This window comes from Megalops cyprinoides, chromosome 24 (genome assembly GCF_013368585.1).
Source record: "Megalops cyprinoides isolate fMegCyp1 chromosome 24, fMegCyp1.pri, whole genome shotgun sequence".
Classification (NCBI taxonomy): Eukaryota; Metazoa; Chordata; class Actinopteri; order Elopiformes; family Megalopidae; genus Megalops; species Megalops cyprinoides.
Genome location: NC_050606.1, coordinates 10,081,329 through 10,106,112, shown reverse-complemented (window position 1 = coordinate 10,106,112; position 24,784 = coordinate 10,081,329). Strand labels below are relative to the sequence as shown.

Below are 24,784 nucleotides of genomic sequence, written 5' to 3'. Positions count from 1 at the left end.
TTCATTCAGCACCTACAATCAAAGTGAACAAATAACAGAAGGAGCTTGAGTAAGCTCAGGCAGCCTGAGACTATTTGATAATGTACAAACCAGACTCCAGAGTCACCTTATCTACAACAACCATTTGGAAAGGTTCAAGTTCAAGCATCATGCATCGAAGATGCGGGGGTACCTCTTCTTGAGGGTGTCCTGAGAGACGGCAGTGAGTTATGTGATTATTTTTGGGACAGACCTCTGTGCAGTAGTATACACAGAAAAACTGTGATTGTTCAGAACATACTGTCAGAGCCTCTATGGTCCCCATCCACCAAAACCACAACAATATCCTCCTGACAACGCTTGAACAGGATAACACATCTACTACCACAGCTGTCAAACAATTCATTGACACCTCTTGTCATTGAATATGCCCTCATTCAAATCTGAATCTGGTGAGTACCCAACTGTGCTCCATAATTAACTGACTTCATCTTCTTACTTTCAGACAAAGTGGACAACAGCACATGAATAGCAATGGAGTGTAATCTGCATTCCTGATGTCCACAGAGCACACTGGCTTCAGGTGACACACACACACACAACACTAGCTAGCACAATTATGATACACCATACTGAAGAATGTAAAAAAACACACAAATCAAATAGAAATCTCAAAGGTTTTTACTGGTGATTATAAACTATTTAACATATAAATTATTAGAGTAATTCAGCAAAAACAAAATTAAGTTCAAACTGAAACACGTGGCTATGTTACTGTATCTTAGCTAATTAATTAGTCTTGTAGAGACTGTGTCCCCCAACAAAACACTATCACTGCAAGGCTGTGCACTAAAATGCCACTGCCAAAGCCAATGGCATTTTGCCAAGACTACTCTAGCTAATGCAAACAGCATTGATAAATTATGACAATAGAAGTTTTTAGAGATATTTTAGCAATATAAACAGAAAAACCATAGGTTTTTTGGCTGCATAGCAGGCCAGAAATGTCTGCAACAAAAAACAGGAAACTTGTTAGCTTCCTCATAGATCAAATTAGTCACGAAGCTTGCTGCACGTCACCCTTATTCTAGACACCATCCTGTGATTTCATAGCAAAAATCTTTCACGTGATAAGTCACATAGTCTGTCCAAAAATCTCATTCAGTATACTGTTCAAAGTATACAGTTTTAGACAAGGCCAATAGCATTCCCAGTTGTGTTACACCAATGTCTTGTATATGTGACAAAACCTTACACACCTGAATTGTTACTGTTACTGCATAAGATAAGATAAGATGCCATTGTGATTTTGTTGGTGGTGCTTGTGACATTTTGTGATTCTATCCCCCGCCCACATGCATTTCTTTACACTACTCTGTTATAGACTCTTTCTTGGAAGACAAGCACTGGGCAGCAAAATATGGATGAACATGTACCAGTACCCTGTGCCCATGGCAGTTTAATATATTTTTTTTTCGGATTGTCACAGGATAGACGGACGTTTCAGTAGAAACAACTATGATTTAATCCTAACTAGCAATTCTTTTGAATGTACTCTTACTGTAAACACAACATTGCAACAAAAAAAAAAATAATTCAAAAATCATGTACTCACCCATTATGAGCAATATCCCGTGCAGAATACCGTTGTTAAATCCCCCCAAATCCAACAGGTAACGAGTGATCTGAAACAAAGGAAAAGGCGCAATCTATGGGCCCACCCCCAAGGCACACCCCGGAACGTGTAGATTATAGATATAGCATGGATATAAAATAGTGAAAGATGACGTGCTCACAATCAATGTGCATGTTCCTATGGTTGAGCTCTTGTGTTGAGTAGCTTGTAGCCATGAGGCCAATTTGGAATATGTGATGTAACATGTTCGCTATGCCTGCTCTGGTAGATTGACTAGGACGATGAAAAATCCCAGAGCCTGCACGGCAGTGTATGGAGAAACAAAGCAGCAATGGTTTAATATCACAGTTATTATAAAATTCTAGATATTAAAAAATAGAGGATGTTGTTTCAACAAAAATTGTCAGCAGCGTCACATAAAAACATCTTCTGTGAAACAGAGAGTGTAAGTGGTGCACGCCAAGTGACCAGAAGTCACAACAGACAGTGCTACAGAAAAAAAAGCTTTTCCTCATTTTAAAGAGTACAGAATTGGAACTGAATTGAGGTGACTGGTGAACCAGGGTGTGTTCTTCACATTTTCTGTTCCTAAACAGGGACAGACTGGATGGCTATCTTCAGCCTTTGAAGTTCAGGATGTTATCAGTGTCAAGAGTGAAACAGGCAATCCATCACAGGGATTGGTTTGCTTCAGTGAATCTGAGATTTTTATTTCCAGATACCCACATGGGAAGAGCACAGATGTATCCTTGCTTTTGCCTCCAAGGGCAAATTGAATTCTGGATCACAGCTTTTGGATTTTCACTCACTGTTCACACTTTTTATGAAGTGCATAAATGCACCAGCTCTTACAAAGGATTAAGAAACCTCAATTACCTGAAGGAGTGGATGCAACAAGTCAATATGTCACCAATATGTATGACTTGCGGAGTAGAGAACTTGTAGGGTTTCAAATCCCAGCTCAACATAAAAAGCTATTTTTTTTCTAGTCTCAGAGAGCATAATCCTTAGGCATGTCCCTACACTCTCAAATCATGACTCTTACTCTTATTTCCTGAAAGGCATCTGCCTTTCCTATTTTTATCAGAACACCATAGTTTTACAGCTGATATTTCTCTGCCTCCTTGGTCTCATAGCAATAGCACAGCAGATAGCTCCTCTGGGACTCCTTTTCTTGTTGCAATCAAAAGGTATCTCCTTGTCCTGGCCTGTAAAAATGGAGGGGATCTGAGTGTCCATGTCCCGTAGGCTGTGAGAAGCCCTTTATTGGTGGGAACACGAAGAGAATACCTCAACAGGAGCACATTAGGCCCAGTGTTACAATGCCAACTTTTACAAATTGTTTATAGAAGGCTGGGGTGTGGTACATGAAATGTATCCTCATTTTGTCTCACAGCACAACAGTGTGCTGGACCTGGGGATGATCCACCTGCCACTGTGTCATTTTATTCCATGCCTGCACAGTTACCACGTGCTACTGAGAACAACTGTGCAGTGGCCGTGGCTCATGTGAAAAGTTAGGAGTGACTAGAATCCCTTCTTCTTCGCACGGCAGCCCATAACTTATTTTTGTGGACACTCACAGATCTGTTGTCACTGAAGGCAGCACACCGCCCCAGAATGACATAAGGTGTTGGAAGCAGACATCTTGTCCAGAGGTGTCCCGGGCAACTTCAAACAGTGGTTATTCACTCCATCTGTTTTGGTATAGCTGGTATCTCTCAATTCTACTTAAGTGAACAAGCACAGTGCACCCTATTCTTGTCCTTAGGGGAATGCAGCGCTTCTTTAAGCAGTGATCCCTACTATTGTCCCTACTCCTTCTCTGTGCATCTTCACGCTATGGGTTTCCCTTCTCACTCCTCCAGAGGATTAGAATGGAGGAGGCTATGATGACACTGTAGTTCTCGAGCGTCAGAGACATCCTGGATGGAACACCTTGGTTGCTCCCTGTCAGATGGAGCGTGTTATCTCAAGCCCAGAGCACTTTCTTCCACCTCTGCCCAACTGAGAACCCTGGCTCTTCACCGAGTCTGCTCCAACCTGAAGTGCAAACCTTACAGACTGCACATTAGACTTTGCCTACAGCAGTATACTCCTATAGATGCAAGATGATGGTGTTGGGCAACGAAAGCAGCTCACACAGCTACCTCAGGAATACTCACTGGGTATAACTTTTATATACAATTAACCCGTTTCACAATGGGAATCTCAAGCTCAGGCTTCAGATGTCTAAACACCTGCAAAAACCTGGAACAGATATGGAAAGCTTATATATGCCTCATACAAGTCCCTTGATTACGTTGAGCTGAAGAGAACCTCAACAAAGACAGCATTCCTTTGTGATACAACAAAAGCTAAGAGTGAATTGCAGGTACTATCTGTTCATGAGGACTGTTTCACAATTTTGCCTGTACCCTGCCTTTCCACTTAAGTGCTATTTCCAATTTCCAGCTAAAGTGGGAGACCAGAAGGTCTCTCTCTGTTAGTGATACGGGAGCCTACATAGTAAGAACAGTGCAAAAAGCAGGCAGATCAGCTAAAAGTCTGAAAGGTCAAACTATCCCACAGGATTCTGAACACAGCACAGCAGATATAGGCCAAATCAGATGCTTAGTCAATTGTGATGATGTCCTACATAAATCTGATTCAGTCTACAAAGAGTCTGACAGGTCGACCTGAACATTGAAGTTTTTCATATGCTTTGTACCCATGTGTTTTGACATAAAGGTTTGTGTACTATACCCAAAATGAATGTATATCGGCAGGCCAGATTTAACTACGGGGTTCTGCAATGGTCTGTCCTTGGACAGCTTCTTTTTCTTTTACTAACTCTACATGTTACCCTTTGGAGGACACTTTTATCCAAAAAAATAAACTTCCAGTTTTATGAAGATGATACTCAATGCAATGACACAATTAAAACTAACAGAACTAGCTTGGTGATGAAAATCAAAGGACAAATCCTGGAACAGGATGAACTTTTTGTGTGAACCCACAAAAAAACAGACGTCATGCTTATTAGCCCCAGACACCCTCATGAAAATCAGACAGTTTAAACGAAATGTTTATGGACTGTTACTGACTTTAAAAACATAGTGGATACTGGAGTGCTACTTCACCTAAATACCTCCCTGAACTTCATATACAATGAGGATATGCCTATAGTAGCCCTCTTCCATCTCCAAAACATTGCTAAATCATGTTGTTGTTAACCCTTTATAATGTTAAAAAAAGAAAATCCATGCCTTTTTTAACATGTAGGTTGGGTTACTGTAGGGTCATTTTGTCTGGCAGCCGAGACTTTACTCTGTACCTCCTTCAACTAGTCCAAAATGGAGCTGCAAGGAACTAAATCAAACTAAAAAAAAATCAACCTCAGGCAGGCAACCACAGCCCTTGCCTCACTTCACTGACTCCTCGTTAAATACTGAACAGATTATAAAATTTTACTACTAACTTATAAAGTCCTTAATGGTCATGTACCCTCATATTTAACAGAACTCATCACATGCTCTCAAGGCCCTTGAGATCTCAAGAAACAGGTCACGTCTCTATACCCAAAATCACCAAGTTCAAAGGTGGCTGGCCAAGTGCAATTTACTGCCTAATGGATATACATCATGTAGAGAGTGCCTAGGATCAGACATGACTAACAATCACGAATGATGAAGGCACTCAGACCTACCCCATAACTCTGTCCATTTTCTCCAGATCATTCTTTTCTGGTTCTTGTGGGCACAAACAGCTCCTACACCCTCTCTTCCCATGTCATTGACATGTAACACAATCTATACATATATAATATATAATATATACAATATATATCCATTTTTACATATATCCAGGACTTTCAATCACCTGCAAGGTGTGGAGAACTCTTTTTTCATGATTTAACACAATTATGATCTGACTTTTTTATTCCCTTTGGAAATAGTGCATTCCAAATCATCCTGTGACAATTTCAGCAAAGAATGCTACACCAAATGAAAGTTGTGTGCACTTGTAGATATCAGCAATTTAAATCTGGCTATCCATTACTTTGATACTAATATCCATGGTCAGTTTGGAATTCAGTTTGATTTCCACAATTCTATTATGTCAATAATTCAGTTTTAAGTGTATGCTAATTATTTTTTTTTAACCTTTTTGATATCTGAAATGCATGTTAATTCACCTCCACTTTATGTTGTGTTGAGTGTAATGATACCAAAAATACCAAATTAAGTATTACTGTGGATATCTAAGAGCAAAGGGGTAAGATCTGAGGATCATTTTATCTTCCACATGAAACAAAAACTGTAATAGAAAAGGTACAGACGAAGCTTTCAAGATTCACAACCACAAAATGAATGGGATGCCAGTGTTTAGTTATTCTGAGAATCAGTGGAAGCCAGTTTGCATGGCATAAACATAGACACCCAAATATGGGAACATATTTAATTTTTTTTTATTTTAAATTGTATCACTAAACACTTCTATTACAGATAAATCCCAAAAGACCTCTAGCACCACATTGCCTTGTCTTGCCTTTATTGTTTACTCTGAATCTTGAACATTATAGTTAAAACACATGTTTTTATTACCTACCAGAGAGTTTACATAGTTCTTCCAAAATAAATTTGGGTTCCAGAAGGTACCACTGGTCCTGTGCACCTTGGTTCATCTTGAACTCAGCAGCTGATGCTCATGAATTGATAGCCCAGGTTTTTTGGGAGACCATTTAGTTGGAATTTAGAGGGAATCTGAACTCAGATATCAGAGCAGTTTAATTATCAAGGTCCTTTTGCTGGGATGGGATTCTGTACTGCAGGAATCTTTATATTATCAGACCTTGTACTTTCTTGGTGCAAATAATAAGCATGTTGATCATAATACAGAAAAGTATCATTGTTCAAACTGAGAAGTTGGGGTTCATGAAGTAAGGATCTCAACCCAAGGTCGGATTCAAATGTGAAAATTCTTGTTTCTAATTAACTTGTTTATTATTTGAAGGGAATGGAGTGAAATATTACAACTGTCTACCTAAATAGTGAGATAGTATCAGTAATGAATCTCAGAGAAACGTACTGAATAACTGTACAAGATTAAATAACAGGTTGTGTTTGAGTGCTGCAGTTATCATTCCGAGTGCACCTCATAAGCCAGTGTGCACACATAATTATCTCTGAACACTATGCAGAACACAGCCACACATTGCCGCTTCCACATAGCTAGGTGAAGTAGTGCTTTCAGAAAAAAACTGAACATTTTATTGTTGTGCTGGTGGTTAGTGTAGCTTATGAAATCTGGTGGTCAAATGTCCCCTGTCAACATATCCTAACTTTCTAACTTACTACCTAGCTATGATCCTTACATTTTTCACAAGAAAAACATTAGCCTACTTAATGCCGGCTATTGTCAAAATAAGTACCTATTTTGACAATAGCTAACTAATTAGCTTACATTACAGTTGGTACCAAATAATTACTTACATTACACAATGAACAATATATTATAATATTCCCATTCAGAGTACATGCAAGCCTTAGTCAATTTACCATGCCTATACATTCCTCAATAGGTTACCATGATCTATTTTTGACCTGTTCTCCTATTGACAGATTTAAGAGGTTGAATGTTATTCAGAAGCCTCTACTTTTATCTTCACTTACATTACACACAATGTGATCCTCAAATTGTAATGACCATGTTTGGGAAAAAAAAGTATAATTCTGAAACTGTTTAGTTTTACAGCTTTAATTGGCTACATATTCCAAACTCAACAAAAAATGTGCATACTAGCTTGATATGTTAATGGAGGACCAAGTTCTGGCTGACCTTATTTATTTATTTATTTATTTTGCAAATGCTTCCGAGGTTTTGTCTCAGGCTAACCCTCAATGTTTTTCTGACAAATGAAAACCAAAATGAACAAACACACAATTGAATAATTGAAAATGGAACTTACAACATTAGAACTTAATACAATCTGCTATACTTAGCCTTCCCTTAAGTTATCTTACCCTGTGTTCTTGTAAGATTGAGAATGCCCTTGAGAATGTCCTGAATGGGTAGAAAATATACTGCTTAAACTAACATTTCACTGCTTAGCCTGAAAAATTGTCCTGATAAGACTTGCTCGCCCCTGACATTATCCTATTCAGCCTGACAAAATGTCCTGGCATGTCTACAATCACCAGGAAGCTCTAAAATAAGCACTGTAGCAGCACTGCTTACATCATTAATGTGAATACACAGGGGATAATGTCATTTTTATTAACTTAAGAAAGCCAGACATCTCATGGAAGAGATCTATTTGATGCAGCAAATGTATTTTTTTTTCTACAACTCCCTTTAAATGACAAAAAGGTGAAAACAATATTGATGATCATTGTTATCAATGATCATTATCTGCAATTGGATTCATGAAACATTTTACCAAACAGAAGCTTTGCCCTTTTAATAGAGGGTTGATGTACTCCCCGTCTTCCTAACCATACAACATTAGGCTGGAGTGCTGGTGACCTTAACAAGCTTAATGCCAGGGGATTGAACCGTGGCGAGACCTCAATTTAAGAACTGTTTACCATTCAAGCAGTAACTTGCACAGCGTGGATAGACTGAATATAGGACAAGTGACATGCATAACAGGAATTTATTTCCACATTGTTTTTGCAAAATGGGTTTCTTTGATTAAATGCACCTACAAGTATCAGATGAACAAAAACAATCAAACTGATTTTTTTTTTTATGGTGCTGACATACTTGAATTTTTTTTTTTGCAGATTTCTGCTCGCTGGGAATATACCTGACTCTACAAATATCTTTGTGACCTTTCAAAATCCTCCACACAGAATCATTTCAAATAACTCTGTGATTTAGGTCCAAGAAATGTCATCTCAACCACATCTCAGACAAGGCTCAAATCAATATCTCTATTACATCCTTTAAGGCATTTTGAACAGAAAAACCAGACTTTTATTTAAGGCAAAGGCACATTCACGGCAATCACTCCTACTGGAGTAGACAGAAAAAGAAAAACTTCATTTCCATCAGAATGCCCACAACAGAAAATAAATACTATTCTCTAGACCAAATGACAAATGAATATTGTTTCCATATGTCCATATTTGCAAAATCCTGTGTAAAGAGAGCAAACACTGAATACTCTGTGCAGACATGGTTTGTGTAGTTACAACCCCTCCTATCAATCTGCTCCAGATATGAATTAAACGTCTATAATTATCTCAGTATTTTTGTTTACTACTGCCACCTTAGGGAAGCTGAGAGAAAACTGAACATTTTTTAAACAGGAAAAAAAAGGAAAAATCTTATCTTGTTAAACCTTTCCCTCTCAGTCAGTCATCCACACTCATTCCCTCAATCCTTTGAAAGAAAAAAAAAACCCACAACAAAGAATAAAATAATCACAGCTTACCTCCATTTTCTTCACTGGTAGTGTTATTTGTCTCCGTTGTTTCAATACCCTCTAAATCAAATTCACACACAGGCTCAGACGCCCCGTCATAAAGGCATGGTGTTTCTTCTTTCTATACAGAACACAATGATTGGGAGAGGGGGGGAAAAAGACAGACTGCATCCCAGTGTCGGCAGGCTTGTTTGAAATGCACAAGCGCAAGTACGCCTCACATATTGATTCACCGTTAAAAATCGTATCACATCTGCCCTGCTTCTATGACTAATAACATGAAGTTCAAATGATGAATTATTTTCCTTCCTGGAAAGGCAACATACTTTCTTTCACTCTCAGCAGCAGACATGCCTTGCAGCTTAAATTCCATACAGGCAGTCCAGTGCGTTCAGACTGCTGCTACAGAACCCTAAATCCTTTAATATTGCTTCTGTCTCCTTCCTGAATCTCGACTGTTATAACAACCGAGAGCAAACCAAACCATGGGAATGATTGAGGAATCTGGAGCTTTGCCAAGCCAGCTAATAAAACATCCAGAACTATATCATCAATTATAAATACAGTTATCAAAACAATGACTTCTCTCATTTTCTTCCCGGGGAACATGGTGCCGTTTTATATTTATGCTTGTTTTTTATGTTTTATGTTTTATATGTTTATATAAAGAATGTTTTATACTTATGTGTTAATTAGATAATTATACAATAGCAACAGTCTGAGCGACAGTTTAAAAGCAATATTTTCCAGAACCAGAAAGCCACACTGCAGCATTGTAAAATACATATTACTTTCAAATGTTGGAAGATCTACTGCAGCAAACTGAGATTTTTTTTTTAAGGCAATTATACATCGATTTGCGAAAATGTCTTGTCTAGCACTGTGCACCATGTAAATTAAACAGTGAATAGCTGTTTACTATTGTCAATGAAAGATTCCCATGTTTCCCAAGATTCCAAGAGACATTAAGCAGCAATTACAGCAGAGCACTACCACTTGCCCTCAAAATATCCATCTCCTTCTAAGGTGCTGCACTGTGATGGTTAAAAATTCAACCCATTTAAAAAAAAAAAAAAGTCTTAACTGAAGAGTGGTTTTCCGAGAACAAAACTGAATTAAATATTGTCTTTGAAACAGTCACTGCTTTATTGAGTGCTTAAGATAATAAACACACAATGGGTGCAAAATACCAAATACGCTGCCCTCTGACGTACATCTTGAATGAGTATGAATAACACATTTTACAGTTTTACAAACAGATGAAACAGTAATAGAATTCATCATACCATACTCACTTTTAGTGCATACAGTCCAGATTTCCCAGGGATTTTAAAGAACGTTCCATCTCCATCACGGGTATTAGTGTGAAGCATGGCATTCAGGCAAGCCAGGGGAGAGGTGCCGCTAGTATCAAAGAAACGAAATTGATTGGGACGTGTAACTTAGACTGCCTAAACGACAGAACTAAGCATTTCCGAAAAGGCCTCCACATAGTTCCCCCGGCCCTGCAATGTCCACATTACAACAACAAACTCTGAAAACGAAGTTTAATTTTCCACATCTATCACCTTAGCTTCATGCAGAAACAAACACAAATAAGAAAAAAATTATTGCTGATCAAGGACATGATTATATTTCTGTTTACAGAGCAAAATAGTTATTGTATATGGCTTTATGTCAACAGCCCTTCATGAAAAACTAATTTTGAGAAGCAAACTGAACGTGATTGATTTTCACATCGTATGTACGCCTGATGCTTACTTATATTCAAAACAGGCCAGGTTCAAGAGCATCTTTGCTGAACCGAAAAAGAGACAATCATCCTACCATTAATGCCGAGAGACATTAATCCCATACAAAATGTGCTACACTGCACTCTTTCTAAACAAGTGAAATTGAACTGTTTTGCATATACATAATGTGAGTTCATCTTACCATTGACTATTATCATCAAGGCATTTTATATAAATAACATATCCCACATAAAATGTGGCTAATTGTGCAAGTTATATTTGCATACATTGCTGGAATTTGAGATTTAAAAAAATAACAGCATGCTGCAGTTGTTGGGTTGACAGCCAATCACTATTAATTCTTTTGAGAGTTATTGTACACAAGTAACAAATTATATAACCACAAAAGGTACACATGACTGTGCAATGCTAGGGAAGAGCAAAAACTGGCAGCTGAGGTGGAGGTTTTTGTGTGAGTATTTTTAACACCTGGGGAAAACAAGCAAGCCAGTGTCATGTTGCAGTTGCAAAGTCTATCAAAGGCCAAAAGAGTCATAATTCCCCCAGCAGAACAGATGTCTGCACTGAAAATAAACAGCACTTTGGACCGCATCTGGTCAAAATAGAAACTCTGGACGATGTATTTTAAACGTCTCCATGACAGTGCACATTCTGAATGAATTCAATCATAAGTAGCAAGCCGTCCATAAAAGGCATAAGAGAGTGCTCAGTCTTCTAGAAATGTGTTGCTTGCCAGCTGGATGAAAATAATCACAAACTTTGATGTTCATTTGTGGAACTTGAACATTCTGATGATAACTATTTTCATATGTAAATACAATTTGCAAAACTAAAATGCACACATTAATATGCACCAGTACTTCATTAATCAGCAGTTACAGTGAGCTGTGATTGGTGCTTGCTCAGTAGTTGCCATGGAGACCAACGCATACACAGCTGAGATTGGCATAACAAAACCCTGATCCCTGGTTTTGGTTCCTACCACAAAACCTGGATCTCCAACTCCCCGAACAATCATGGAAGACATGGAAGAATTTCTCATACACAAACAGCCCATTTAATAAAGGCTAACGTTTCACCATGTTGTAATTTTTGTGTTCACTGTTAACTGTGAATAATTGGTAAAAATAAAATGGTTAATACCCTGCTGAACTCAAGATGCACAAACCCACTGATAATGCTATGTCATTAGTTAACTGGAGCTATTGGCATACTTAACACAAACATACTGACAATTACCGTGCTAGCAAAAGAAAAAAAAAAAACAGTGTGTTAGGAAATGTATCCCTCTCCTAGATGAGACCCCAGGAATTTCATTTCCCTTCTTTATTTTCTAAGGACTTTCAGAGATGCTCCATCCAAGATGTACGAAAGATAAGCACTACTGTCCTGACAGAGATAAAACTTTGTCCATTACAGCAAGTGCAGACAGATTGTGGGTATTCCATGCAACCCAAAAGGCACATCATGTAATAGAACATCCCAAAGTAGGTTCTGAACATGGTGTCCTCCTTGAATCTTTCCTCCAATGGCACATGCCAGCAACCTTTGCTAAGATTAAGAGTTATGTTCTTCATCCAGCCCAGATTCACCAGGAAATCACTGATCCACGACACGGGTTATGCCTCAAAGCAAGATAATACATGAACCTCACAGAAGCCATTGCGACCGAGCCTACTGTTTTCAGGACAGTGACAACTGGACTGGATTACTCAGTCTCCAGGGGCTCAACGATCCCTCATGAACTGAATTTCTCTTTTCAGAGGTTCACGGAGGGGAAACCACTGTCCAATTTGGGCTTGGGTCCATCGGGTGGATAACATATATGATGACATTAGGTTTTCATGGTCCTTGGCAAAACAAAGGCATGTACTCTAAGGAGGAGAGAGTGAGGTCCTGCTGATGCCAGTCTTGTAAATGACCAATAATTTGCCCAGGTTATTCCATTTAACCCTATGAGCCCTGCCTTATTTTTGAGGTTGTCTGAGGTTTAAACACCCCTAAATTCTAGGCAGAATATTCAGGATTTGTAATAGCTATCCACATGTGCCATATACCATTTTATTCAATTTCCATTTGGGTATTGGAAAATGCCACAAGGACCATGTGGAATGCCCTCTCATATGACGTGCATTAATTTTTGCTTGTTGGAAAAAATGGGTTTACTTGAATTCCAATTTCAAATCTCCAGGAAGGAAAATATGTTTATACATTTGAAAGTTAGTTAAAATGAATGTTATTGTATGGTCTGTTCTGCATAGTATGCTGAGCTGAATAGACTGCAGCTATCAATAGGTGGAGATTACATCATTGTTGAAGACAGTGCTATTGTTTACTGACATTTGACTGAACACCATGTAATACTGACATTTCTGGTATATTGTAAAAAAGGGAAAATGTTCTGAAATATTCAATGGTGGTTAACTAAGAATTTTTTAATCATCACTGGTGATGCTAAAAATATAGGTAGACATTGCATTGGTACTGCAGAGCAATTTACATTTACTGATGATATCAGCATAATGAAATTGACAAGCCTCCTATACACAGCAAAATAAACATGAACTTTCTATGCGGAAAAACGAATTAGTTATTCAGCAGAGAATGACGTATACCACAATTTGCAGATTTTGGGTTCTAGGGGTTAGTCCTTCAGATCAGGACATTCTTCTCTGTCATCTCCCTTTTTGCACACTGTCGGTGCCACTTCAGGGATGACACTCCTCTCTTTGCACTTTTTAGGAGGGTCAACATATGTCAAGACACATGCTAGCCTCCTGTATTAGCCCTTCCCAGAGAAAAAAAGACAGAATCTGGGCAGTTTAAAGGACAAACTGCAACATGACGCCCTCGCTGTTGACAGTTGAGACAGGCAACCTTGGCAGCCCTGCCGCCTGTCCCATTTTCCATTGTCTGCGTTTTCCCCCACCTCCCTCAGTAGGGACCTCAGAGTTACCTCTGTGGTCGTCCTGTCCACTTCGTTATTGAAGAGTAGAGGTTTGAGGCCCCATGACAGATGTTGATATACTACTGGCCCAGTGTCGATCCTTGAAGTACATTAGTTCATGTTTCTTGACCTAAATTCATGAGGGTGCACCTGCAGAAGTTTAACCTGTGTTTGCCTAAGCCTCAGTTAACAGGTATATGTATGAAGTACTCAATAAATTTCTAATCCAACAATCACAACACCAAAAAATGTCAGTGCTCCCTGCTTTAAACCAAACGTACCACGGTAGGTGTTAAATTCTATTGCATGAATGAATGATTTTCGCAATCTCAGAAACTATTGTTAAATGGGGCTAAATGAGTCCTTTGTGCTGTAGACTTTAAATTAACAGAAAATGTGACAGACTGGGGTTGGATTTCATGGCTGAAGTTAATTAGACTTACACCAGTATCTACATTAATGCCCTTCACCTTTCACAGCAATGTACACCCAGCCCATCAGAGTGCAACAGCTGCTTTTGAGGGCTTTTTACACTACCAATGCAGCAGCACAACAAATCAAAGTAACAATGGTGTCAGTCTGTGTTTCAGTGCCACAAAAATTACCCCATATGTGACCGTGTTCCTTCTTTGTACTCTGATCTCATTTATGCCAACAGCGTTTCTGCAAAACGGTGACGCCTTTATTGCTGTACCCAGCCAAGATGTGCAAGGATTATGGTATTCTGGGTCAACAGTGAACACCTAGAGCTGGCTACACATTGAGTCTGTGGAATGCCACGCTTATGCACAAACAAAATAATGCACCCCAATACATGCACCACTTTTATCTATGCTAATCCTTCAGGTCAGGATATAACAAACAAAAACTGGCGAAGAATACTGAGCATGACGCAGCTGCTCTGCATAAAGATGTCAGTGATAAATCATACTCCCTGTCTGCACCTAGTTTTGATCCATGATTTGTGCACCACTAAATTGGAGTCTGGATAAATGGATAAAAATGTAATGTTTTGGTATTTTATTGTAATGAGCTATCACCATTTCAAATTTAATTGATTTGCACAAATAAAACCGGACAGAAAGGTAATATGACTTGCTAGTACCTGTCAGTATTCTCAGTCTAGCTAGCTGTTTAACTGTATTGCAGGCTTGATACAGTAATTAATACGCCAATCATGCTAGATACTGTAGTTAGACTATGAAACTGTTTTTAGCAAACCCATGGTTTGCTAGCTAACAAGCCACCCACCTTGCTGTGCTCAGTGGCAATTCTGTATCTCCTGGACACTGCTTGTTTTCCACTGGGGAAGGCAGCATCCAGCCACTTTGATGGATTGGGTGAGGGGTATGGTGTTTTATATGTACACTATTAGTGTTCAGTGCTTCAGGTACTGACTCTGTAAATGGACCTCATAATCCTTTTCTGGCAACTGCCACTGTAGTACCTTCCTTCTTGTTGGACTGTACCTATGTTTTTGTTTATCTCTAGCTCAAGCAATAGAGTAATCTATTTTAACTACCATATATATTTTTGAGTACAAAACTCAAGGTCAGTCTGTATTATACAACTAGCATCAACCCACTAAATTCCTAGGAACTACCTCCTACTGCAAACATTGAATTTTGTGAGCTAGAGAGAATTTGCAAATTAATGGATCCCTCACCTCTGCAAAATGTTGAACTTGAATGAATTTGTATTTTATGTCTATTATGTCAGCCTGAAATATTTAGATTAAATTTTCCCCCTGCAAATAGTTGATTTCAGCCATTTAATTTTCCTGCTCAAATAACAACATGTTTAACAGTTATGTCACAATACAGAACGGTGCAACATTCCTTCCTAGACAGAACAATAATGCTATGCCATACCAATGCCACTGTGCACACACATACATACATCTGATTGTGAGTGTGATTGCCTGACATCAGTTGAAATGACTTTGCCACATAAAGATGTTTTTATTCAAGAACTGCTACTACAAAACGTTCTGCCATTGCCATACAAAAATAGATCAAAGGCTTTCATGCAGGAAGAATTATTTCACACAGCTCATTACATCTGTGTGGTATATGTGTGTGTGTGTGTGTGTGTGCGCGTGTGTGTGTGTGTGAATCTTAAATTGACATATGCAATCAAGGAACCCACAAATAAAGTCATGATATAAATCTTTTATAAAAATTAGTTTTTAATAAAAGAAAACATACCTGGTTTCTTTCAGTCCTTCTTTCTGTATGATCCCTAAAATTTGCTTTGCAGTCATCGGGGTATTATGATTCTTTTCTAAAGCCTACAAGAAAAAAAGCACATTTGTAAAGTTTAAATATGGCAAGTCATCAGAGCCATAATGTTCAAAACATTTTGCGAAATGGTGTGTTTTATGTGTTTATTTTCCTACCCCCTCTTGAAACTGCCCACTATGAACGGCTGTGTGAGAATCTAATTGGGAATGGCACTAGACAAACTAAAACACACATTAACAAATGCCATCAACATTGTTGTTTTTTCACTCCAAATTGGTTTGTAACATTTACATCCTAATATACACACAATTCTCAATATTGCTAAATGTACCACAAAATGTGTGTATGTATGCGCATATGTATCTTTTCCTTTTTCTCAAAGGTCGCAAACATATGGCCCATATTTAACATTGTTAATTTAAATCCCAATCTTGTGCTTACATTATTTGCAGATCACAAGTTACAAAGTCTGTGGTACAAAACTAAAAGGAAGGGGAGGTGCAAATCTAAACTTTTGCTTGTGTGATTACTGTTAATATCGAAAAGCACGTGCTAACTTTTAAGAAAGTTCTGAGAGGATCATGCTAAAATTGGTCTGATTTCACATGGAATGAACAAAGAAGGGTTTGATGACTGGTTAAATCTAAATTTCATGAATAAATTCATGTTAAGAAAATAAGATCTGAATATGTATGCTTCGGGTACCCTAAATAATTATGAGTAAAAACATTCACCAACAAACAAATTTATCATAATGATGATTTAATAAAATACTTAGTCTTCCTGGAAATTGAATGCAGCCAGATATTCACTGACATCTGGAAAAATCACACCAATTCCTGCTAGCTATTGTCATCATCAGTACTATTATAACTGTTGATGCACATACGACTCAATTGTTATTGAGTGCAGGAAATGACCCTGCTCAAGTCATGAAGCTTAGAACACAGACCAGTGTCTCAAATTTAAATAATGCTTATGATGCTACAAGGCACATATTATTTTGCTCCTACTGTGGTCTTAAGTCAACAAAATTGGTTGCATGCAATGAATGCATGCAATGAACTCATTTTTGGTTGTAGTTATAATTGTGAAACATACTGCTGACAACTATTGCTGCTCCCTTCTCCTCTGTATAGGGTACTGTAGGTAATGTGGGTGAAGCTAAACTGACTTCTACTGCATCATCATCTTTCACATGTTCTCAGTTCCAGAAAAGAAAGCGCTTACCAAACGGGCTGCATCTGCCCAGGTGCGATCTTTTTTCTTCCGTTTGTCCTTCATCTCTGCATTTCATTGGGAAATAAGAGGTGCGGACGCTGGTTAGGTGCCAGGGAGACGGAGACAATGACACACTGACATACTGACACACACAATGCCGTCCCCGGGATCTCAATGCCGCAGCTGACAGCTGGAAACAACAATAATGCATACTGACGTCACCCGGGGAAACAGACGTCCACGCCCACGTTCTCGCGAGGTCGGTTTTCTTCGCCACCGCGAGAACGTGCAGGGGACTTGTTAAAACTTGCGTTGCCACGATTCTCCTTAATCCCTCATTTACGGGGGATATTAAAGTCGAAATATAATCTCGGGAAAAGGAGGGTGGCATGAGGAAATTGATGGGAGAACATATTTTACATGGGGGATTCGTCTAATAAATGTTGTAAATTGAAGTGCTCTCAGAAGTGAAAGTATGACAAAGTAAATAGCTGAAAAATCTTATTTTGAGAATTGCCAGGAGTGTGCGTGGATGCATTATTTATTCAATTGATATCCTAAAACACAGTCCTCAATTACTATGTATCACATGAGCTCACTGCATCCTCCCACTCACATTCTTCAATCGTATTTCCTTACAGTGTGAAAATGTAGAAGCATGCCTTTACCCACGAACTGAAATTTGTATAAACCATTTTAATAGCCATTTTGCTCCACGCAGCGATTGAGTAGCGCTCACCACAACCACTATTAACTGGGTGTTAGCTAACCCTATAGGATGAGGCCAGACAGGGATCCAGCGAAAATGAGAAAATTTTGAATTGAAAATCCTGGACACGTCAGTGGAGCTCCGCACCTTCTTGCCTGGCTGCTGCTTGGGGGTTAATATATTCAGAAAACTGATTAAGAAATCAACAGGTATTTATGAATGACTCGATTGCCTTAAGCAAGCCAAACTCATAATACCTTAATTAAAGTCAGGTGATGGTTGTTATCTTCGGGGTGCTTTGGAGCTTGTGGAAAATTTGGGGGTATTTTGGGGGATATTTTTGAGTCAACGATAATTTCAAGGAGAACCAGGCATCTCTATTTTAAGTCTCTGTTGTTTGGGAGCACTCTAGATGTAAAAGGGAGAGATATGTGAAAAATGGGGATAAATTTGCGAAAACATCTTAAAATTGGGGGTATTTTTGAGTCAACGACAATAAGGAGTTGAAGTCGAACCTGGCATCCCTAATTGAAACCACGGGGGGGCTGTTGTCTAGGAGGCAGGACTCTAGTTGTAAAAGGGAGAGATAATCATGGTTTTTGAACGTAATGTAGTTTGTATGTGGCTGTCGCTGTCGACGCGTCGTTTCAGTTCTCGAATGATAAGAACGCTTCCACTATGAAACAATTTAGTCCGTCAAATGTACATTTATGGAGGCTACCGCGCTGTCAGTGTTGTCCTCACCATTAAATTGCATTTTTGATCGCAGTTATAATGCAATGCATTTACACCACTTTTTTGAGTTTACTAGCCAAAAGTCACTTTCAGTAAACGCGGGTCTGTTTGTAATATTGTTGTGTCACAGTTTTAGCAAGCTACCCAGTAGTCTACAGAAATATCACTGAAACTTCTCACCTGCCCGTGTTTGGTAAGTTATCCACTTAGTACTCCTTACACGTGGGTAGCCGGTTGTCCTGACACAGGAATTACCCCCTCTGTAAACACAGGTCTGACGTCATTTGTGAAAGGTTGGTCTGTCTGTGTACATTTGCTGTATTAATTGTGTCAGTTGTGCAAATCTCAAGTATTTTCTCCTTTCATGATTATACTTTACATATCAACATTCAAAATCCTGCGTACAAAATAGATCTTGCGATAGATCTGAATATAACTTAGTTTCCTTATAATAACTGAAAACCTCACCCCGTTCATTCACAAATGAACAGTTTACTAACCAATTTGCTAACCTAAAAACTATTGCTGGAGCATGTCTATTTGTCTGTTCCTTGGGGGATGACAAATATCAGATGAAAGCCTCTCACAGAATTCAAGCATGTTTCTCTATTTGATGGCTTAATTACAGAGCAGTTTATATTCAGTATATACTTAAAATGGAAAATGGGAACAAAATGGCAGTTTATACTCAGTTGTTTTTGTAATGTAGAAAATCTTGTATACAGCAACATTATTTGATTCAGGTCTTAGTTTTCACAGTCTGGTTTAAATTGTGAAGATATTTGGCCTTTGCTGTATATAAAAGCAATTGTTTCCATTATGGCACGAGAGAGAAGTGGGGGATGAGACCTTGCAATGTTAATGTGTGATCACCTTCAAGGTAAAAAAAAAAATCATTTGATGTGGTTGACATATATGTGCAATATGCTCCATGCTTGTTGTAGCTTATGAGAAATCAGGTATATACCTGACAAATGGTTTCCCCTTTTGTCGAAAAAAACACTTCAAAACAAACCATATTGGATGTAATGAAAAATACTTTAACACATTCAAATGCCTGAACAACTGCCACGTATGTTGTGTTAACTGTTAATTTTATGCTAATAGACTGTTAACAGATACTGTAGCTGCTAACATTCCTGAGTAATTTCTCTTTATAGCTCCTGTTTTCTTTTGCACAGCCATGAAATGACATTGCACTGCCAGAGAGACAGCCCTAGTCCATGTTGCTATCACTGACTGAGTTTATCCTCCTTAGACTGAGTCTTGAGAATGAGGCACAGCCACATTCCTCTTCTCTGTTCATGTTTGTTTTTTGTTTCTTTTTATTAATTGTTCAGTTTCTTTTGGTTATTTGTGTCAGTTCATCGAGACATGCTGTGGTGGTCGAGAAGTTGAAAAGGCAATTATCTAGATGTCACTGACTGTCTCACAATGACTGGCCCAAGACAGCTTTTGTTGCAATGCCTAGATTTAATCTTGAAAAATGTTAATTTGTGGAAAATTGTAGAGTCAGTTGTAGAATTACTTACTGTGGGTGGCAACAAAGCAGATTAATGAATAGCTATGACATATATTGTGGCTTGGAATATTATTAATACAAAAGCAACTCAGCCATTGGAAAATGGAGAGGGTTGTGTGGTATAGTTACTGTCTCTATTAAGTACAACCCATCTTATTAGCTCAATTAATATAGTGGGTCTCTTCTGGAGTACCATAGTTCAAAAGTATTATTCCCCAAGGTATCAGCATTTTTGGGGACATTCTTGGTTTAACAAAAGCACAGCAACAAATAATCAGCCTGTTTAATTCGTGTCAGGTATTATGAGTTAAAACAAATCTCTGTCCATGAATTAATTTTGCTGTTATTGTCTTTGTGCAGGAGTTACCATTAGCATTCCTGACACAGCCCTCCATACAGTGATGAAAATATTTAGTACTGTATTTCACAGACAAAAAAAGGAACAGTGTTTCTCAATGTCATAACACAGAACGCAATTTGTAATGCAATTTGAACATGTTACAGCAGCACCCCATTGTGATGCGTATCCTAGCAACGGCTCTGGCATATCCCCTGCCATGTGCAGGTTCTGTAGCAGAGAGGATATGGGAGATTACTTTTACATCTGCATTCACTCGCTTGTCCTACTCCTGTAGGCAAGACGGCACTCTGCACTGGAAACATGTCACTTTCTTGTGAGTTACTTTGTTTCTCTTCTGACAGCATTTTAAACAACGTGACTATAAGCAGTAGGAAGTCTCTAAAAGACGCAGCATCCTGCCTTCAAATAGGATTCAAGATAGCAAGTGAATGCATTTAACAGCTAGGATATATTTCTTGGATAATGGCTGTGTGTATGTTCATGTGTTGTGGTAGATATCTGAGAATCCCCCAAGTGTTACAGACACACAAACACACACACACACACACACACACACTCATGTATTTCATTTAGCATGCACTTGATCAATGCATTGTTAAGACTGATTACTAGCTAGTTAATAACCAAAGTTGGCAAGGTGTACTCTACCTACTGTCCCGGGGTCATAAAGGGGCTGAATCTTCCTGATGGTTGGATGTCACAAATCGGATGCCTTACTATCTATATGTCATGAATAAATAATTACAACTTGGAAATATTGCAAATTTAGTGAGGTAGCCAGCTACATTGTGGTAAGTGTTGGGATGCTGAGGTTTAGTCCTTTTGCTCGGGTGACCCACTCATCGGCTAGCAGTCAAAGTCCAGCAGTTTTGGATTTGAACTGGTTTTGGCAATGTACCTTGCCAGTGGCTCTCCTGAAAGACTGTCTGAGAAGCCTGATATCAGTCCTTTCTGAAACGTATTTTCTCCGCTGGCTGATGGCTGTTAGTCATATTACTGCTGGACAGTGGTTCCCTCATCTTGTAATGCATGCACTAAAGAGTGTGTGTAAGTTACGACTTGCGCATGAGCAGGACACATGCACTACTGCCTCCTTGTTTGATGTGGGTGAGCAGTTTGCCTTTGAGCCAGAGCACACGGTACCCATGGTGCATTGCTGCCACCTGCTGCTGCAGAGCATGAACTGTGAATAATGTAGGTCTGCATCTGGACTCAGATACAGCATTATAACCAGCAGTGTGTGTTTTAATCTTGATTTTATCATTTGGGATGTAAAGCAAGGAAGTATTGATCAGAACCGTCTGCTCCTAAATGCAGAGGTGATCATCAAATTGTATCTATTGATTTACATTGATATGTGGTTGTTCTGATTAACATATTACAGGTTTTTAAAGCTCCTACCACATGCTGCCCTGATGTTGGCCTAGAGCCCTGTTTTTTTTTTTCTTCTGGACATGGAGTGTAAGAATATAAATATTCAATAGCTACATGACACACTACAGTTAAAATGTGCCTTGAGATGGAGTCAAAGTGGTGATCTTGGTTGCAAAAACTGTGTCATGTCAAACACCCCATCAAACAGACTAAACTGGCTATGTATCCAGACCTAAAGTCTGTTATGGAGTTGATTGCTCAGCATTGCCGCTAATAAATTATAGCTGACAACAAACAGACCAATGGCGAATAATGTGGGAGCAAAGTATACAGCTATGTACATACAGTTCTGAGTTGTTGAATATTGCCCTTATTTGTCGCTATATACATTTTTTCCAAATCTGCCATTTTAAGCCGCTTATAGTAACTATATTGTTTCACCTAAGTGCAAATGAAAGAAATGGTCCTTGTCATTGCAGTTTCTTGCAGTTGTGATGCCACAATTTGTATGCAGCATGAGAACGGACAGTGGCAAACCGTAGAATAGATTATTGTCTCACCGTTGTGTTTCCTTATTTGATCATATTCATGAGAAAACATCAATAGCTCCATCCATGGGACTACTGTTATTCTGTATAGCTGTTTTAAGGTGTATTTCAGCATTCTGATTAGTTTAGTTAATGTTTGAACTGCACAGACACAACACATCTTAATCAAACCTTTAGGGGAATTGACAAGTTCAAGGTGTGACCTACATAAGACTACAGAGGCATATCTGGTGTTATGAAAATGTCACAGCAATGCCAGATGTCATTAGAGAGTTACAGTATGAGGCTTAAAAAATTCTTCAACAATGCTCCCTTTGCCTACTGAATATCCTGCTGCTGGAAATTATTTAACAGTGATTAATGAATTGCTTAAATGCTATTAAAAATTCTGAATAATTGTGGAATAAAAGCACGTTACTGATGCCCAAAATTAACAAATGTAGTTAATTATCATTGCAACAGTTGCCATGAATCCTTCATTACAATGGGCAGCTACTGTAAAATTGAAATGTTTTACTGAAAACACAGATAAGGTGGTTCTCTTCCTATATGAATTCTAGTTTTCCCACCAATATTTTTCTTGGTTATATTTACTCATAGCCATATTTTAAGAGTTAATGTTATGATCCTGAGAATGCCACCAAAATATTTTCTTTAAATTCAAAACTTCAACTCATTCTCATGTTTTTTCTTTTATGTAATTATCTATTCATTAATTTGGCAAACACTTTTAACCACATTTAAACTTAGAAAGCAGTCTTGGCAGGATACATACACATGAATAACACACAAGGTGCAAGAAGAAGGGTGAGGGTAGAGAATAATTAACACATCAGTTATAAAGCATCAAGTTAAAAAAGTAGCAGGATAATCATACAACCAATCTTACACAAGCAAATGCATAGTGCTTGAAATAAAACATTCTTAATAGCATAGAATATAAACCAGAGGAGCAGAAGACAAGGAACCATAAGAGTCATTTAATCTCAGGTCACACACTAAAGTGTAAGGAGTTATGTGTAGGGTACATTCTGCGAAAACAAAACACACATGAGTTTTGTGTCAGTGGTGGAACACCACCTTTTGATCGATTCTTCAGTTCAAACAATAGCAACTACCTTATTCCACCACTGGGGGGCATGTGAGGAAAAGAGGCAAATTCAATGGATAGGGATGGCAATGTGACCAGAGGTTTCCAAGTACACATCACCTGTGAAGGGTCTGAGGATGAACAGTAGCTGTACCCTTGAGTTCCCTCTCAGAAAGCACCTGCTGTATTTTTCAGTTGGGCCATCCAGAGGACTGTCTGTTCCCACATCTTTGCTGAGAATATCTGCTCTTGTGCTGTGGTCAGCTCCCTCCAACTGTACACATAAGCCATAAAATGAGCCTGGATTAGAGCTGTGTAGGTTTTTGCTTGGAGCATTCTATGTTATCCATTAACAAATGTTCCAGGCTTTGTAAATGTTCTAACCCTGGAACACAAAAGAGTACTGTCAAGGCATTTGTACAAATGGCTACAAAATATAGCTTTCTGCCTATGAAATACTGATCAGTATTAAAATACAGGAAAAATGTCACTTACAGGACAGTCAATATTCAAATATGGGATGGCCTAGCTAATAAGGGACAGTTAGCAACTCTACCTGTACTATACAGCTTTTAATTGCGCTAGCTAGTTAATGTAGGCATACAAGACCTTCAAAAGCAGTCAAAAAAGCATCAGACAAACCATGTTTTCCAAATTCTGTTTCGTAAGGCATTTATGAAGAGGGAAGAGCTCAAGGAAAATTCATACTTAACTGCAGTCTCCATCTAGTGATGCCAGAGTATTCAGTACTTCACTTATATGACCAATTGTCATATAATCAGCTTTCATTTTAGCATAATATTATACATTAAAAGTAATACAGTCTCAGGTTTTAATTGTGGTTTGTAAGCAATTGTTTGTAAGCACAATAATTAGTTATTTTACAGTATAAATATTATTTTCAGAACTATTTCATGCAGTTGATTTTGAACATAAAACTGTTGCCTTGAATGTGAATATCATATGATATTACAAACTACCACAACAGGATAAGAATGTGGAGGTACATTCCTCTCTTTGTAGAATACAGACAAAGGAGATTTTTACATTTCATTTGGACAATGTATAGCTTTGGTGGAAAATCTAAGCCCAGTAAGCCTCATAAAATGAAAATTGAAGCTTTTCTTGATATAATCTCTGAAGTCATGTCAGAACAATTATTTATCACCATCAGCAGAAATTTTATTTTGGAATATTTATATTATATTTTATATTGGAAGATAAGAAGACCAAGATCACTGCTGTCATCCCTGA

General features: G+C 38.3%; 1 protein-coding gene across 1 annotated transcript; it reads right to left on the bottom strand.

The window, feature by feature from the left end:
* Positions 1 to 1,615: 1,615 nt before the first annotated feature.
* LOC118771451 (putative Polycomb group protein ASXL3) lies at positions 1,616 to 17,383 on the bottom strand. The gene is made up of 6 exons (XM_036519458.1): positions 17,201 to 17,383; positions 15,935 to 16,017; positions 15,331 to 15,333; positions 10,322 to 10,430; positions 9,036 to 9,147; positions 1,616 to 1,664 (listed from the first exon to the last, which is right to left on the bottom strand). Exons 1-6 carry the CDS (start codon positions 17,252 to 17,254, stop codon positions 1,630 to 1,632), a joined length of 396 nt encoding a protein of 131 aa, XP_036375351.1. The 5' UTR covers positions 17,255 to 17,383; the 3' UTR covers positions 1,616 to 1,629.
* Positions 17,384 to 24,784: the final 7,401 nt, after the last annotated feature.